This window comes from Orbicella faveolata, unplaced genomic scaffold, assembly GCF_042242905.1.
Source record: "Orbicella faveolata isolate gen_17 unplaced genomic scaffold, um_ofav_v1 contig_46, whole genome shotgun sequence".
NCBI classification, from domain to species: Eukaryota; Metazoa; Cnidaria; class Anthozoa; order Scleractinia; family Merulinidae; genus Orbicella; species Orbicella faveolata.
In genome coordinates, this window is record NW_028301576.1 from 24,142,021 (window position 1) to 24,158,537 (window position 16,517).

A 16,517-nucleotide genomic window follows, 5' to 3' on the forward strand; every position below is an offset into this window, starting at 1 on the left:
AAAGAGTTGTAACAACATGGGTTCCGATAGTCATAAGGTTCAATATAGCTTCAGGTAAGGAAGCAGACTTCATATTTAGTTCGTAGGTTTATTCTATTCTTATATACTCTGCTATAAGTTGGCTACCCTTCCAAATTGCGAAAATAAGATTTCAAAGTAAGGGTAAAAGAAATAAAATAATCATAATGTATATTGTTACGTTATCATTCAAACGACAGAAAAGATACACTGTGAAACTCTTCTTCGAACTCAACTTCTTTATTTAGCGATACGCAGTGAAATCCTAGTTACAGAGAAGCAACTTCTAAACAATGCAATCTACCATCAAACTAACTTACGCCTACTGCTACAATTTCAGTCACCACTGACACAAATTCAGAAAACGTCGTTGTCTCCAAAGAAATCTCCTCTCGATCCACTCGACTTTAAATGGAGTTCCTTAATAGCTCTCTACGATTCCAGATCTCTTGGTATAGCTACTCCAGTTGGTCTCTGCCGACAACAACAACCCACGCTAGTTAGCTGAGTCCTTATATACAATAAGTTAATATCCTAGAACATTCTTGGAGCTTCTAACACAACTAGTTATGTTCAGTAGCATTACATCGTAATTAGCGCATTTAGTAGAATGTTCAAAACCGTTTCATAGTCTGACAGTAGAAGATTTTGTCATAGTCCGGCGACATAGCTCTTGAATTGTGCGATTTTTGATACAGTCAAGCACCAAACTTTGTAGGAAAATGTACATTCCCTTATTGATCAATTCCTGATGTAGTGCCAAGCTCAATTTTCTAATTCCATATAGTTAGCGATAATTAGAGTTTTATTCATTAGACCCTCCGCGAAGTTATTGTTCAGGTTGTTTTTCGAGAATTGATTCACGTTTTTACCTTACGTTTTTATGTTTTTAATGCACGTATCACTGGAATAGCTATTTTTTTCTCCTTATTTTAACTTCAAGTACAGGTAATTTTCCCCCTAATAGTAGAGAGCTTAAGCATTGGACGTTTTTGATGTCACCGACATCAGAATACCGGGGAAGACTGGATCGACAAAGGCGTTTTCGGCGCGAAATTTTTGACTTAAGCTGGACACCCGCGTCACCCCGAACGTGACAGCTTTCTGTCGGAGGTCCTCCTCGAGTTTTTCTACCTCGAGATACTCTTCTATTAGCTGATCCAGTTCTGAAAAAGATGGGCTTGTTCCACTTGCTTTTGCTTCTCTCTTCATTCTTATTGAATACTTCTCTGCCAACAAAACGTACCGATCTTGCACTGATCGTTTTGTCATTGAATCCTTAAATAACGGATCTTTTAATCCACTTAGCGCCTCTGCGATCGACAGCCATATTTGTGCTCGGTTGCTCGTTTTCTTCTTTACTTTAAACGGATTCTGCACTCTGACTTCTTTCATTAGTGCTATGTCGTGCTGTTCAGACCATTCCATGGGCCCACTACATGAAAAGAAAAAATAGAAGCGAGTGTTTACTATAGGTAGTAGCTGTATAAAATAATCGGTCATATTTAAACACTTAAAATAAACTTATATAATGGCGTGAAAATTCATGCACTTTCTTGACCGTAGAACACGGCAACGGCATAAAACTCTCGACAAGAAAGAAAACGACTAACGGCAAAAACAAACACAAAGCAAGATAAACTAAACGGCGACATACAAAAACCAATTCACAGTAAAACAAAATCAAGTAACAGAACCCGAGGCAACTTGGACCAAACGCACAGTAAGACACATTTTGTCCTATTTCACGGAATTTTCTACGGTGAAAAGTATTTTAAAAAGTCATTGTTTAAGTACCTCTAGAACACTACTTCTTATGAAACATACACAGAGCAAAACAACAGGCACGGCAAACATCCCGCTTTCACGTCTGCGACCTCAAGTCAAAAACCTTTGCACATGCGTACTGACTGCGAAGCCCAAATTCAAACTTGCGGTTGACGTCCGTGAATGAAAAACGTCCGATGATTAAGCTCTCTAGAATCAAATGAATGAAGGCCTTAATTTGCGTAAGTCTGCATTTTCTCCGTAGTATTGCTGAAATGTAGAGAAAGGGCAGCAAGGCTTGCTGCCCTTTCTCTACATTTCAGCAACACTTTCTCTTGGTTCTGATGGCAGGAGCGGCATCTCATTCTAACTTGTGTCTGCAATTGGATGCAAATAGGTAAAGAAACCGTTGTTAGAAAGATAAAATGGCGAGCTTGAACATGTAAAGGAAGAAATTGGTTGATTTGGGAAAATTTGAAGGAGACAATGGAATTGCTCGGACATTTGAAATTCAACGTGTCACTTGGCATAAATCTCGTCGAATTCGACAGAACCAAACATAACCAATATGGATCACATATCTAAAAGGAAACTGTCGCGGCCAAAGAAGCAGCAAACGTACAGGAAGTATTTTCCAGACAGCAAAAATGTTCCAGTATGTTCCTTTTGGAAGGAACCGACCACTGAGGTCGATTGAAGAGAGGCGTGTACAATGGTTGTTGACTCCGATCCTGCGGCTGATCTGTTGATCACGAGTTTTGCCATTTGAATCTAATATCTACGCTAAGTACAATTGACATGATTGTCCTTGAAGCCAAATATCATCTGAGCCGTCTCAGCGCTGGTCAACCCCGCGCGACGACATAACAATAGGAAAGTCATCAGAAAAAAGAAAAACGTAAATGCCACTCTATTACTATAGCTTAGTTGATTTCCCACAAACAAAATTCTAGACTGCGACAGTCTCGAACTACCTTTTTTTAAGCTCTTGGACTCGAGAGAGGAGTTTTGCAAAAGGCGTGGCGGCAGAAAAGCAAGAGATACATTTGTACACTCTACGCGTGTTATTGACTGCTGACACCCAAGTTAAAGAGGTATTGTTAGTGTTTGACGAAGACATAGGAAAACAATGGCAATACGGTGAATTTAGAACGTAGAGCTAGCATAGCACGTAAGGAAAGGCGCAATAGATCATTCATAGCCACAGGACCTTTTTCTCAGAACTGCCAAAAGGAATAAAAATAATTACCCAGACTTTGCTGGCATCGGTAACCACGATCCCTGCGAGACAAACGTTAACCTGTACTTCCAGTCATGACGCCCACCCGTAAATCCGAAGAATACACTCGGCATGTCAAAGATCAAGGGAGGCCTTTACCAGTATGTATAAGCTGCATGCTGCACGGAAATGTACTTAAGAAAGAAAGTGTTGACAAACTGCATGCTCTTGGCATGTTGATAGCCAAGCGCAACAGTGCTATCCTTGTCATATTTTGTGTGTGTGATGGCAATACATTCGTGACGAAGTCTATTCTGATACGGAAAATTTAAGAATACCTGAAAAATATGTAGGTTTTATTGTAGATAATGGTCTACCTAACTGGAGGCCCATCGCGAAGACGCAGAGCGTTCTTTTATTTTCAACGAACGTGGGATTCTAATTTTGATGGTTACCAATCCAAATCCTTCCCCTTCCCTCCCCCCTCCCCCCCTGATAGGTTCATTTTCATGTAAATCAAATTCGTTTTCATATGAAAGGTTTTAAACGAGGGCTTATTTTTAAAACAGAGGTACAAAAAAGTTCGGAAATAATAAAATAATTAAAATAACATAAAAGTACAATGTGCAGTTAACTGGTGTCCGTAAATTCAAATGAGATTTAAGTTCGATCAAGAGACTTTTTACGATAACTGCAGAAATTCTCGCGCGCACATTGGCTAATTTTCATTGTCAATAAGCGGACACACACATGAATATATAATCTATGCGATGCGTCAACGAGTGAGAGCGGACAATTTAACAATTTGTTATCGTAAAAAGCAAATTGATGTCAGTTTTTAATGCGTCTGTCCTGTTATTGACAATGAATTTCGTCATAATATTGTCAAAGTAGTCACAGCTTCTTTGACAATGTTATAACGAAATTCATGATTAATAACAGGACAGACGCATGAAAAACTGACGTCAATTTGTTAAATATATAACCATAGTCTCTTGGTTCGATACACTTCCGGTCAGAACATCATCACTGTTACGACCTAGCAATATTTAAAGTATTAGAAGAAGGAACTCTTGCAGGCAAATTTTTTTGCCATGAATAATGATATTTCACATTTCGGTTGCTGAAAAGAGTATTGGACTGTAAGTGTCACACTTGGGTCGCGAGTTTTCCCTCTGCTTACTAAAATTCTTGTTGAGAAATGTCTTTCATCTTTTCTTGGGTGTTTCCAAATCTAATATGGCTAAGTAAACAGCTTAAGATCATTATGACATCTCATGCGACTCTTTTGAACGGTTGCAATGCGAATGGCCTTTTAAACAATGATTCGCCGAAGTGAATTTTGGTAAATAGTTTCCGAGACAAAGTAAAAGTATTATCCGTTTTAACTGATTCTTCGGGTTCCTAAGTACAGAATTTTTTTCTGCAATTTACGCGTACAGTTCTGCTTCCTGGAAAAACTCTGAGAACTAGATATTCACCAATATAAACCGTGGCTGGCTTTACGTTAAAAAATAAAAATACAAAATACAATACTGGTTTAATGTGAATATAGGCTTAGCTATGGTGGTGCACTACAAAAGTTTACTAGCTAGTTTACAGGTATATCACTAGAAAAGAAATATTAAACTATATTGAATATGGAGTGACAAAAATTGGCTAAAATAAGCTAAAATATTGTAAAAAGAAAAAAAAAACAGTGAAAACTTCCTTTACATATGTACAAGCCTAAGATTAATTAATAAATCGACAGAATAATTAACTTATATACACCGCACTATGTCCATCTAGGTCCTGTCAGATCTTGTTTTTTAATACTATTTTTAAAAGCCTTGTATGTTTTAATAGTTCTTGGAGAGTCCGGCAGAGAGTTCCAAGGTTTTGGCCGATTTCAGGCCCTACGTAGTGTGGTATTGGCCCTAGGCAGTTTTAAGAGGTCATTTCCTCTGATATCATATTTGTTTTTTTCTGAGGTTTGAGGTGAGAAATTAATACTCGACAAGTTCTGCTTAATATTCGAGAATGACGTTTTCATAAGGATTATTTTTTCTAATTTAGCTCCAATATTTTTATCATCCAAGCGCAGTCTCATTTGAGATATCCAATGCTTATTTGTTTAAATCGGCAGGTGTTTCAAACTGCATGAGAAATTCAGTCCTTATATGGAAGAGAAAGTGCTATCGTGGACCGGTTTTCATAGCAGTAATGTACTCTCTGGTGTTATCAACCTGTTAAAGTTCTCACTTTTCGGTAAGATTTGTGGAAAAAAGGTAAATTAAAAAAAAAAAAAACACTCAGTCCTGTTTTCTTCCTCACGTTTTGAGGCACGCACTTATCTTATTTTTGCCCATTTTCTCCATTAGCATTGATTTCGTCCATTACGCCCATGTTAATGTAAATGTAAATGCAAATTTAATGTCAAACACAAGGAGTGCTTGCGCAATCGCCCGAGTCAGGGGCTCATGATAAAGTTATCAACCTGTTAAAGTTCTCACTTTTCGGTAAGATCAGTGAAAAAAAAAGTAAATTTAAAAAAAAACACTCTTAGTCCTGTTTTCTTCCTCTCGCCCTCAAGCCTCTTCGCCCATAAGTTGAGGTCGTTTACAATTAGCCAATCAGAAAGCTATACAAACACATTGACACGAGGTTTAGTACTAATATCATCTAATGCAGTTGTTGATAAACTTTAATACCATCGAACAAGCGCTGTCTATCTACATCACGTTTAATCAATTAATATTTGACAAACTTTTTTATCTTTTTTTAAACTTTTTTTTATTACTTTACAATGCTTACAATACAATATGGACACTACTTACAAGCTACAGCTACTTACAACTGGACACGATATAAGCCCGGGTATTAATTAACAAATGCTAATATCGCTTACTAGCGAAGCACTATTACCCATTACTTGAAATATCGTAACCTAACTTACAACACCAAGTGAACTTAATAAACAGCCAATAGAGCGGTTTTCAATTGAGTGTCGACCTAAGACCAAAACCACAGTAATAACTCTGGCCAATCACAAAGGACACAGACAATCCAACGGACCAATCAAAACTTGAACAAAATGCACGTAGCTAACCCGACGCGCGGGAAAACGTGTGCCAGTAAGGTTTTGGTTTTACATTTGATTGGATTAAAAAGTGGCACGAGATTTTTACCCCAATAGCGTATCGTAGTGACAAAAACCAATTAATTTTCGACACTCAAGTGAAAACTGCTCTAGCTCTTTTTTAAAATGCAATCGCAAAGGCAATTGCAAGTTACAAAGAAAGAAATACTATACTTAATATAATACAATCACTGCTTACCTTTCTTCCCTGTTTCTTACTTATTTTCAGCCAAGGTACACCATGGAATAAAAGGATCTTATGACCAATATACGTGAAGTTACATAAGACTAGTTATCGCCCTTCTTTTAATTTAAATGATTTGAAGTTTTGTTCTTCATTAGCGCAGGTATATTTTTAAAATTCAACCCACCTAAGCATTTTTTTAGTATTTGAGATCTTCTGCAATTCCATAGATATTTAGTTTGGCTATCAATAAGAATTAAAATCTAGCAAGGGAGATTCTGAAGCTTAATGCCTATTAACACGTCTTGTAAACTAATACCCCATTCACGTCAACCCGTTAAACATGTTTAAAAGTGGTTTAACTAGACAAGGTTAAAATTTAGCTGCTCAGACCATACACACCCCACAACTTTACAAGGCAAAAACCTGTTTGAATAACATATGTTAGCAAGGTGACTTGACCTCTGTCTTCTCAAAAAGACTGGTCTAGTTGGTGTGAATGGCGTATAAGATGAAATCTATTTTTATTAAAAGAGAAGTAAAATCCAAAATCTTGCTAAACAATCTTGAGTACATACGGTCGAAACAGAGGTGTACTAGAGGGTTTCTGGTTCACTCTATATCGTCTATAAAAACTCCTATCTAAGATAATTTGATAGTAGTATATAATGTACAGTTGGTACCTGATATTGAAAAGCCTTAACATAAGCCTCAGAACACGCAATATGCGAGAGAAGAATCACTTATAAGGTCAAATCGTGTTTCTGAACAAGAGACTCATTAGAATGTATATATTACAATGTATGTTATAGTCTTTTGATTTTTTATGATGAAAAAATGTCAACTGAAAACATTGTTTATAATCAGGGATCAAAGAGGATGTTTCTGATAAGTCTCTGCACTCTCAATAACCTCTGCAAGACCTCGTTAGCAGTCGGCCTTTGCCGGGGATCAGTCGCTCGACATCGTTCCATCACTCTCCGTAGTTTACTCTTTGTAAATCTGCTTCCGTTCACATCGCCAAGAATTCTCTCCACAACCGGAGGAATCTTCCAAATGTCTATCTTTTCGTCGTAGGTTGGCTTCAGATCTGATCTGAAAGGTACGGACCCATTGAAAGGCCACCTTTGCTCTGGTGCCACAAACTGCAGCAATTCCTTCCTGTTTGCGCACAGTATTCCATTTTCGTCTCTGGCGTCTGGTGTGTTATCGAGGTCGTTCACAACCAAGTGAAAGTCATCCGTAATTAAATATTGCGTTAATAATTTACGTAGGGAAGCAGTGTCACACATCACACGAATTCCGATCGGACTGTTGTGCAGGTAGTTCATGATCTTCACATAATCCACAATCAACTGAAATCTCGTCTGTATGTTGTTGTATTGAGAGAACTCTGGCTTTTGAAGAAGTCTGTTCAGATTATTTGCTGAGCCATGTTTGTAATAGGCTGTTACAATCTGCAAGAAAATAGCAACGTAGACAGTTCATTAATTCGCATTGGCAGGAACGTCACACTATTCGAAATTAGTTTTAGTGTCTTAGTGCACGTTTCGCTTCTTAATAGCATTTGATTTACATGGTCGATTTTCATTTGCCTCGATCGGCGATACTACCTATGAATTTAGCAGGTATTTTAAGAACGTTTATCGTTTATATCATTCGACGGAATATTTGAACCTTACACGGGACCCAGGGCTGTGGTGAAGGGAGATCATAACTCAGAAACATTTCTCTGGCTGCCGTTAACTGTAAATATTTTTTGAAGTTCTGCACCAATTGAACGGTCGAGGGTATTGATGACAGCCCTCCAGTATCCGCGCCTCAAAAGGATGGTGGGGAGAAGTGATCCTGAGTTTACGAATGTTGCTGTTATTCAGAAGCGTGAGGAAGAAGAGTAATAAAGAGGGTGCAGGCAGCGGTGGCAGCGGCAGTGACGCACTTAAACGTAATTGCAAAGGTTGAAAAAATAATCCCATATCGCTTGATGAGTTTAAATTTCACAGCTAGTTGACAATTGATACACACTATCTCATGGTCAAATACTGTATAAAACCTACTGAAAGTTAACCACATGCGAGATTTTATTGCTCACTTGAAGACAAGAAATGCTGCAGAAGATATTGTATGGCTAGCTCATTCTCATATGCATCCAAGATCATGAAATGTTTAGTAAAATGTTTTAAGCAACACAGGTAAACTTAAAATCTTGTCAGCAGCGCTTTATTAAACGAGAGCAACAGAGAAATAATCAGAGAAATAATCAAAGGACTGAAATAATTGAATTACCTTTAGCAATAAGTATTGTAAGATAAAGATATCGCTAGCCGAATTAAGTATAAATACAAAGTACTCCAAAATGTATACTTTCAAACTCTCAAATATTTATACTTTCATGAACCCTTCTCGATTTCAATGAACATATTCGCAGTTTATATTTAGACAACGATTCAAAACTACTCTTCATCAGAACTCTAGTATTGCCGTATTTTTGTTGTGTATTTTTTGTTTACCCATCAGGCCAAACACTGTTGGAAGCATTTTTCCCCAATTGGATTTCTCCAATTCACACTTTCTCAGCCTTTTCCCTCAATTAGATTTTAACTGAACGTTCCCTTGAAGGAATCGTGATTTGCAAACAAGGGTTTTCCAAAGCCACTAAAATTATAGCTTGGTTTAGAATTCATAAACAAAGGCCTTACGTGGCAATATTTAAAGATATAATCATGTAAACAATACTCTACAGCTTGCGAATGAAATCCACGTATATTTGTCCGTGTTCGTTATCATATCCCTGAAGCCAAGATAAAGTTCGCGGTTAACTATATGTTCCTATTTTGTCTGTCGTTATATTCTCTTCAAAGTAATCACTTTATTCATGATATAAAATGCTTTCACGGGTTTATCTCACACTGATATCCACTCTGTCATGCGTAAGGTGTAATAAAACAACATAACTCACCTCTAGCTTTTCGTGACATCTTCCAATAAGACGAGTTACAAACGGTCCTTGAAGCTCTTCCATCCTGGTCATTCCGCGCAAACACTGCGTCTTAACTCGAGTGCTTGAGCAATTCACATACACAACGCGATGGCCGTTCCAGTCTGCCAGCCATTTTTCTTTCACCATTCCTCGGAAGGTGCGCTCATTCAGATGAACTTGGAGAGCAATATCTGAACAATTTAACAAAGGCTTGCATTCACTCCAGCCGGAAAAACCAAACGTCCCGTTAATACATGGTGCACAACCATTGGGCGTTGGAAAGGTGTTATCTGAACACGATATATTTTGTGCGTAGAAAGCGTCGGTGTTTTGTGTTATCTCGTTATTTATTTCTTTAGTGTCGTTAATATAACCGTAATACACATATATGTAAAGCAACACTAAGCAAACTGTGCAATAATAATAAATGACTCTTAAGAGGAGTTTCAGTCTGTTTTGTAACTTGTTTGCAAGGAAGCTGTCGATCATTGTTGTGGGCTAGGTGGCGGCCGCGTGGAGAAAAGAGTTTTACGCGAGTGGCATAATATTTTATTGGGTGTGAACCTTGGTAACCAGCTGACAGTTGTCATGTCATCATCTGTCAAAGAGAGTCCCAGACCATCAAGAGTACAATATTTCAAATGCAAATTTGGATTGTTTCTCCACGCAGCCCTGATATGAGAAGGTGTAAAGAATAAAATTAACTGTGACGTAGTACTCGAAATCAAACTACGTAGGTCACCAGCATTAGAACCGTTTATAAAATAAATGAAAAGGTTTTAGCTAGTTACATGCGTAATTCCTACCGCGCTTTTTGAAGTAACCGACAGTTGTAGGAAATTTGAGAGGTAACAAGGAGGAAGTAGGGAATTAAAGTCTCGGGGCTGTTAGAATATTTACTATATCCAAACTGGAGGAGCTGCATGAAGTTTTAGAGAGATAACACCGCCTGAAGTGCCTCGAGGTTATTGTTTCTACAAGCCATATACATTATCACGTTCCTCGCATTTAATTTTCAGGTAATATTCATTTCTTCCAAAAAGTTCAGCGGTATCAATTACTAAGTTTGCCTCAGTATAACTTTCTTTTTGTCGTACGATAGTCTTCTATGAGTCGGTTTCTTTGGATTCTGGGGAGGTTAAAACCTCCCCAGCAAGTTATTCCTTATAAATATTTATTTAAAATTTCAACACGTTTCTCTACTGAGACCATCAACCTCGCCAAGTTCCTCTCCATCAAGTCTGCTTAATTGCTCCAGCAACGCAAAGAAATATCATCGGATAATATCGTTTTAGTTCTATCAAAACTGCACGTAAATGGCAAAGCGAAGAAGCAATGAGCCGGTGACTCAAAGTACAATCGGAGGTAGTTTGCACTCGTTATTAAATAGTTTCCTATGAAAAGTACTACTCTCGTAATAATACGGCAAGTTATCTAATCCCTTGAATGACAATTTTCCATTGAGGCAAAGACAAAATTATTAACATTGTTTTTGATTTTAGACATGCGCAGACCTCTGTGTACTTCGATGCATTCTTGTGATGGTGTTTTCCGTTGCCAAGGTCTAGCATTTAATCCGAGCCTTTTATCCTCCATTCGATTAGCAAACATATAAAAACTAAAGTTAAATATAATGACTGCTTCAAAATCAATATTACTCTAGTTATTCAGATAAGAAGCACCTGGTTTTATCATTCGGGCCAAAATCAACTGCTCCTTTTAGTAACAAGGGACGCAATTTATCAACGGACAGTTTGACATATTTTAATATTCCATTCTAACTGACCACTTCGCCGATGCCACGCTTTTCCGAGTTTTTTCATTCCAAAAAAAATATACGACTCCCTTCTCGATTTATTATACCGAGTTTAGTAATTATGCAGAATTTTATAAGTATCCGTTGCAAACTCATGGAGTATAGGATCCGAAACTTGCCAATGTTGACAAAGAGAAGTATAGACTTGCCCCCTGGCAAGCATTACTTTGTAAAACTTGGTAAGTCTAAGGTCCTTTATTAACGTTATTTCGCAACGGATTTTTATGAAACTTCGCATATTTACGAAATTCGGCTGATAAACTGCTCTGTGTTTTTCTTTTAATTTCTATTTTTTTTTTTCCTATAGGTGTATTTTGTTTTGTTTCGTTTTTTTTTTTCTTTTTGTTTACACCAAATATGCAAAAATAGTGTTCATATTATTACGTGACAAAGTGGTCCGTTGAACTGACAATTAATTCAATACTTTAAAAAAACCGCTTTATACAACGACAAGAGCGTGAAAATTTTCCCCGAATTTTCCAAATTTCTTATCAGAAATCGATCTGATCGAGGAACAATTAAGGATCCCATAGCACCTTTTCCTTTTAAGAACAAGTCTGATCTGTTTATAAGCGCAGTATACAGTCAACTCACGATAACTTGAACCCTCAAAAAAAAATTGTAAAAGGTTCGAGTTCTCGGAAATTGAAAACAAATGACCGGCCGGAAAGAAAGAAAAAACAGTGTTTTACGTATTTCTATTCATACAGTGCACATTTTAATCAAATTTAATTCTAGAGAAGTCAAGTGAAAATGATACAATACATTTCTCAATTACGGAATAAATCAGAACGTATAAACTTCATGGGAAACAAAAGAAAGCAAAGCAAAGCAGCAGGAGAAGTCCAGGTATTGTAAACTTTGCAGATTTAAAAGAGAACGATGTTGGGCTACTGCTACAGAGTTCAGGCGATTTACGTTTTCAAGAATAGTTTCAATGTATAAGACCACAACACTGATTGTTTTGAGTTTTCACGTATTGGCAAACATGGTTCAACTTATCGACGTTAAAATCACGTAGAAAATGGCCTGAAGAGAAATGAAAATAGCTCCCAGTTAGCGGGAGGCTCGAGTTACCAAGGGTAAATCTACAGTCTGATGTATGACGAAAATCCAAGGGAAACCGATTTTGGCCCGAGTTAGTTAGGCCGAGCTTCGAGTTAGCGAGCGTTCGAATTATCGGGAGTCGACTGTATTCCTAAGCGTTAAAGAAACAAAAAGGTTGATCTTCTCAGAGTTTATATTAATTACAGCTAGCGTCAATATCAGTTTCCTAAGGTTTTTGATCGAAGAATTGAAAGATCGTCTTATTAGAATTATTCCACGAGCGCATGTTGGGTATAGCCATGATTGATAGCTAACGAGGAGCGTAGCACCGAGTTGGTACAGTCATCTCATATCCAACAAGCGCGAGTGAAATAATTGTTTGTAGAAAACAAATATCACATAAAAATAAAATTGAAAAAGCCGCCAAAAAGAAACTCTTAAAAAATCTTTAATTGCATTGTCCAATGATCCACTCTTTGATTAATAACAGATGCCGTCCTACAATGCAAATAAAACCACGCTTGACTAAATATTAGATTTTCTAACTCTATTTCTCTGTACATTTTATAACTCATTTAAATAATTTGCCACCACGTTCTTCGTAAAATAATTTTGACTCCTTTGCTCGTTCTAACCTTGCACAAAACGCGAACGACATGATTAAAATAGGCCACTTCCGAATTACTTCTTTCTCAAAGCGATTCTTGGTGCCCGTCCCTTCATATGCAAATGCATGTCATTCACGTGCAAATTAATAATGGTTGAGCAGCAGGCCTCGCTTTGATAGAGAGGCTTAGGTCAACTCGGAAATGGGCTATTGAATAGACCATATTCGTATTCACGGTATTGGACTGGAACTAGCTTGCAATGGAGGCTCATGCGGGGGAGAATAATTATAAAGAGATAAAAGTCATTTGTATTTGAAAAGACTTCCCGCGTTAGCCTCAGTTGTAAGCTGGCTCCAGTCCAATACGGAGAATACGAATATGACCTACTGTCTAGCCATCGATACAATTTGGAATAAAGCGGCATGTGATTTTGACCATTCCCAAGTAGAATTATTAGCCTGCAGATTCGTTTATCTCTTGTTCTGTTCGTCATTCACTTGTAGCTTTCACAAGACATTTTGGTGCAATACGGAATCAGGAATAAGGCCAGGGGTAAAAAGAGAAGAGAAAGAGAGATGAAAATCATTTACTCAGGTTTTAATTTTAATAGCCAAGCTATAGGGTGTGGTGTCAAAAAAATATCGAAACAAGCTGTTCATTTTAGTACATATGCATGATGAACTTAACTCACATTGATGGATCCGGGTCCATATATATATTTCTGAAGTCTATACTTCATCCATCTCTTTTTTCAATGTCAATATCGTTTTCCATTTCGAGTCTGGCACCGCACAATTAACTGCACATTCTGGATTACTGCATGCCGGACCATTTTTAGTCAAATGTAGTTAGTAGCGGTAGTAAATATGAAAACTAAACTTCCTGTGGATTACCAAAACCGTACTGTCGTTTCGATACTACACGATAGAAGTGGTTTTCGTAACTAACCAAAAAAATAGGTCCGCATTGCGTACGCGTGTTTAATGCGTTTTCAGTCAACTGGAGCCATAACCAGAGATGGAGAAAGGGTGAGCCGTTCATGGAGTAGTGGAACAAATCATAAGATTTAAGCAGGAAATGTTATTGACAGAATAAGACTTTGTTTACCGAGGGATGTCAAATTAACTTGTACAGGAAGTGTCGAGATGGTTTCCTGGAATTACTAAGCCTGTAAGTCCTGAATTACACTGAAGTTATGATATTAAGTTTTTATCATGATTGTACGGGAAATATAGACATGTTGAACAACAATCAATTTGCATGGAGAATTGGCTAAGTTCTTTCATTGAAATGAAACTGTAAGCACAATAAGAAGAAACCAATAATGCCAACACACTGTACATTTTTTATACTTCTTACAATAGCTTGTTGTAAGGTTACATGTTAATCAATGGATAGTGGTTTGTAGAATATCTGCTGGACAGAAGAGTGTTCCTGATGACGGAATCAGAGTCTCCAAGTGGTTGTCAGAATACAGTAGTTACACAAAGAGTTCTGTGAAGTAGCTCAACTCCTCTCATAAAACATATTGATGAGATGTTGATACAAAGTAAAATACTTCAGTGACAAAAAACAAATAACAATGGAGAACAGAGTGTTCCATTTCCCATTGCTCAGTGTGCCTGACTTTGGTTAACTAGGTTCTTGTGCTCACATCTGACATGGCATGGTGCAGATGTCTTGCGTTGTTCTTAGTGTCAAAATTGTTCAGTGCCAACTTTAACTCAAAGTCTAAGAGCATGTTTCCAAAGCAACTGTCCACAACTTTTCTGTACATTAGTTACTTCTTTATAGATGCAGGTCAAAATGTTGGTATTTCGTCTGCTTTTGCATTTGTAGGCATATGTTAGCACTATTTATTTTGAATTTGCACTTTACATTATGTGTGAAACTCAGTGCTGCTTTGTTTAACTGGGTCTGTTAATAGTTCACATAATTATTGAACTGCAGTAAATATAGTCCAAACAACACATAAAAGAGCACAAATATACAGCAAAATTGTATAATTAGTTATTTTTATAGCAGAAATCCTACTTGTCAAGTCTGCAAAAGTCATGCAAAACTGTCACACTCTCCCTCTTTTGCTGATAAATAATTATCGACGACAACATTTGGATAATAAATCACTTGTTCAAAGATTTCATGTGCAGTATCGAAGTATAATTTCACTCATTGTTTGTGCATTGACCTGCTCATTAAAATACAGCACATTGACTCATAACAATATAGAGTAATACTTTGTTCATCAAAACATCTATTAAGATATATGTGCTGTATTGCATTGCATGGTATGCCATAATAGCCATTCACTCTATGAGATGTACCTGCAGGGAAACAACACCTGAATGAAAAAACAAGGAGTAACATGGAGTCGGTACGTAAGCTTAAATTCTCGAGGGCTGTGAATGGCACACTATTTTCAGACCTGAAAACCCCTGGACAGCCTGTTGCTGGACGCACCAGACTCAGTTTTGGCAGCAAATTGAAAGTTAACTGATATAAAAAATTCGGCTATTTCGTTCTCTCTTTAAAAACAACTATATTGTCTTATGGTATTTGAAACCGATTTTCGTAAACTTTCAACGAGACCTCTAAGGAGAAAGGTGTTCCGGTTTAAATGCCTTTACTCTGAACTCAGTTTCGACATCAAGACAGTACAATTAAAGTACTTACAGCTCGGCTTCCCCAGTCCCCCTCTCTTAAGGAGAGTATTAAACCAAACATCACACAATGTCAAATTTCAAAAACTTTAATATAATAATAATATTTTAAATGCCTTTCCTCTGAACTCAGTTTCGACATCAAGACAGTACAGTTTTTCGCCGCCTGCTAAATGCTGATTGGCTCATTCAATTAGAGCATAAAACTTTTCCACAAATATCACGCACAATCTCCGAAATATTTTCCAAATATCAAAAAAATTTCTAAATATCTCGAGAAAACCTCTAAATATCTCTTATTTTGGTTAGTTTGAATCACATAAACCAAATATCTTGCCGTAGTAGAAGAACAAGAACAAGAACAAGAACAAGAACAAGAGCAAGAGCAAGAGCAAGAGCAAATGCAAGAGCAAGAGCGAGAGCAAGAGCGAGAGCAAGAGCGAGAGCGAGAGCGAGAGCGAGAGCGAGAGCGAGAGCGAGAGCGAGAGCGAGAGCGAGAGCGAGAGCGAGAGCGAGAGCGAGAGCGAGAGCGAGAGCGAGAGCGAGAGCGAGAGCGAGAGCGAGAGCGAGAGCGAGAGCGAGAGCGAGAGCGAGAGCGAGAGCGAGAGCGAGAGCGAGAGCGAGAGCGAGAGCGAGAGCGAGAGCGAGAGCGAGAGCGAGAGCGAGAACGAGAGCGAGAGCGAGAGCGAGAGCGAGAGCGAGAGCGAGAGCGAGAGCGAGAGCGAGAGCGAGAGCGAGAGCGAGAGCGAGAGCGAGAGCGAGAGCGAGAGCGAGAGCGAGAGCGAGAGCGAGAGCGAGAGCGAGAGCGAGAGCGAGAGCGAGAGCGAGAGCGAGAGCGAGAGCGAGAGCGAGAGCGAGAGCGAGAGCGAGAGCGAGAGCGAGAGCGAGAGCGAGAGCGAGAGCGAGAGCGAGAGCGAGAGCGAGAGCGAGAGCGAGAGCGAGAGCGAGAGCGAGAGCGAGAGCGAGAGCGAGAGCGAGAGCGAGAGCGAGAGCGAGAGCGAGAGCGAGAGCGAGAGCGAGAGCGAGAGCGAGAGCGAGAGCGAGAGCGAGAGCGAGAGCGAGAGCGAGAGCGAGGGCAAGAGCAAGAGCAAGAGCAA

General features: G+C 38.4%; 1 protein-coding gene across 1 annotated transcript; it reads right to left on the bottom strand.

Moving 5' to 3' along the window:
- Positions 1 to 5,651: 5,651 nt before the first annotated feature.
- On the bottom strand, positions 5,652 to 9,877 carry LOC110057989 (protein O-mannose kinase-like). Its single transcript, XM_020764587.2, has 2 exons — positions 9,269 to 9,877; positions 5,652 to 7,766 (listed from the first exon to the last, which is right to left on the bottom strand). Exons 1-2 carry the CDS (start codon positions 9,776 to 9,778, stop codon positions 7,173 to 7,175), a joined length of 1,104 nt encoding a protein of 367 aa, XP_020620246.1. The 5' UTR covers positions 9,779 to 9,877; the 3' UTR covers positions 5,652 to 7,172.
- Positions 9,878 to 16,517: the final 6,640 nt, after the last annotated feature.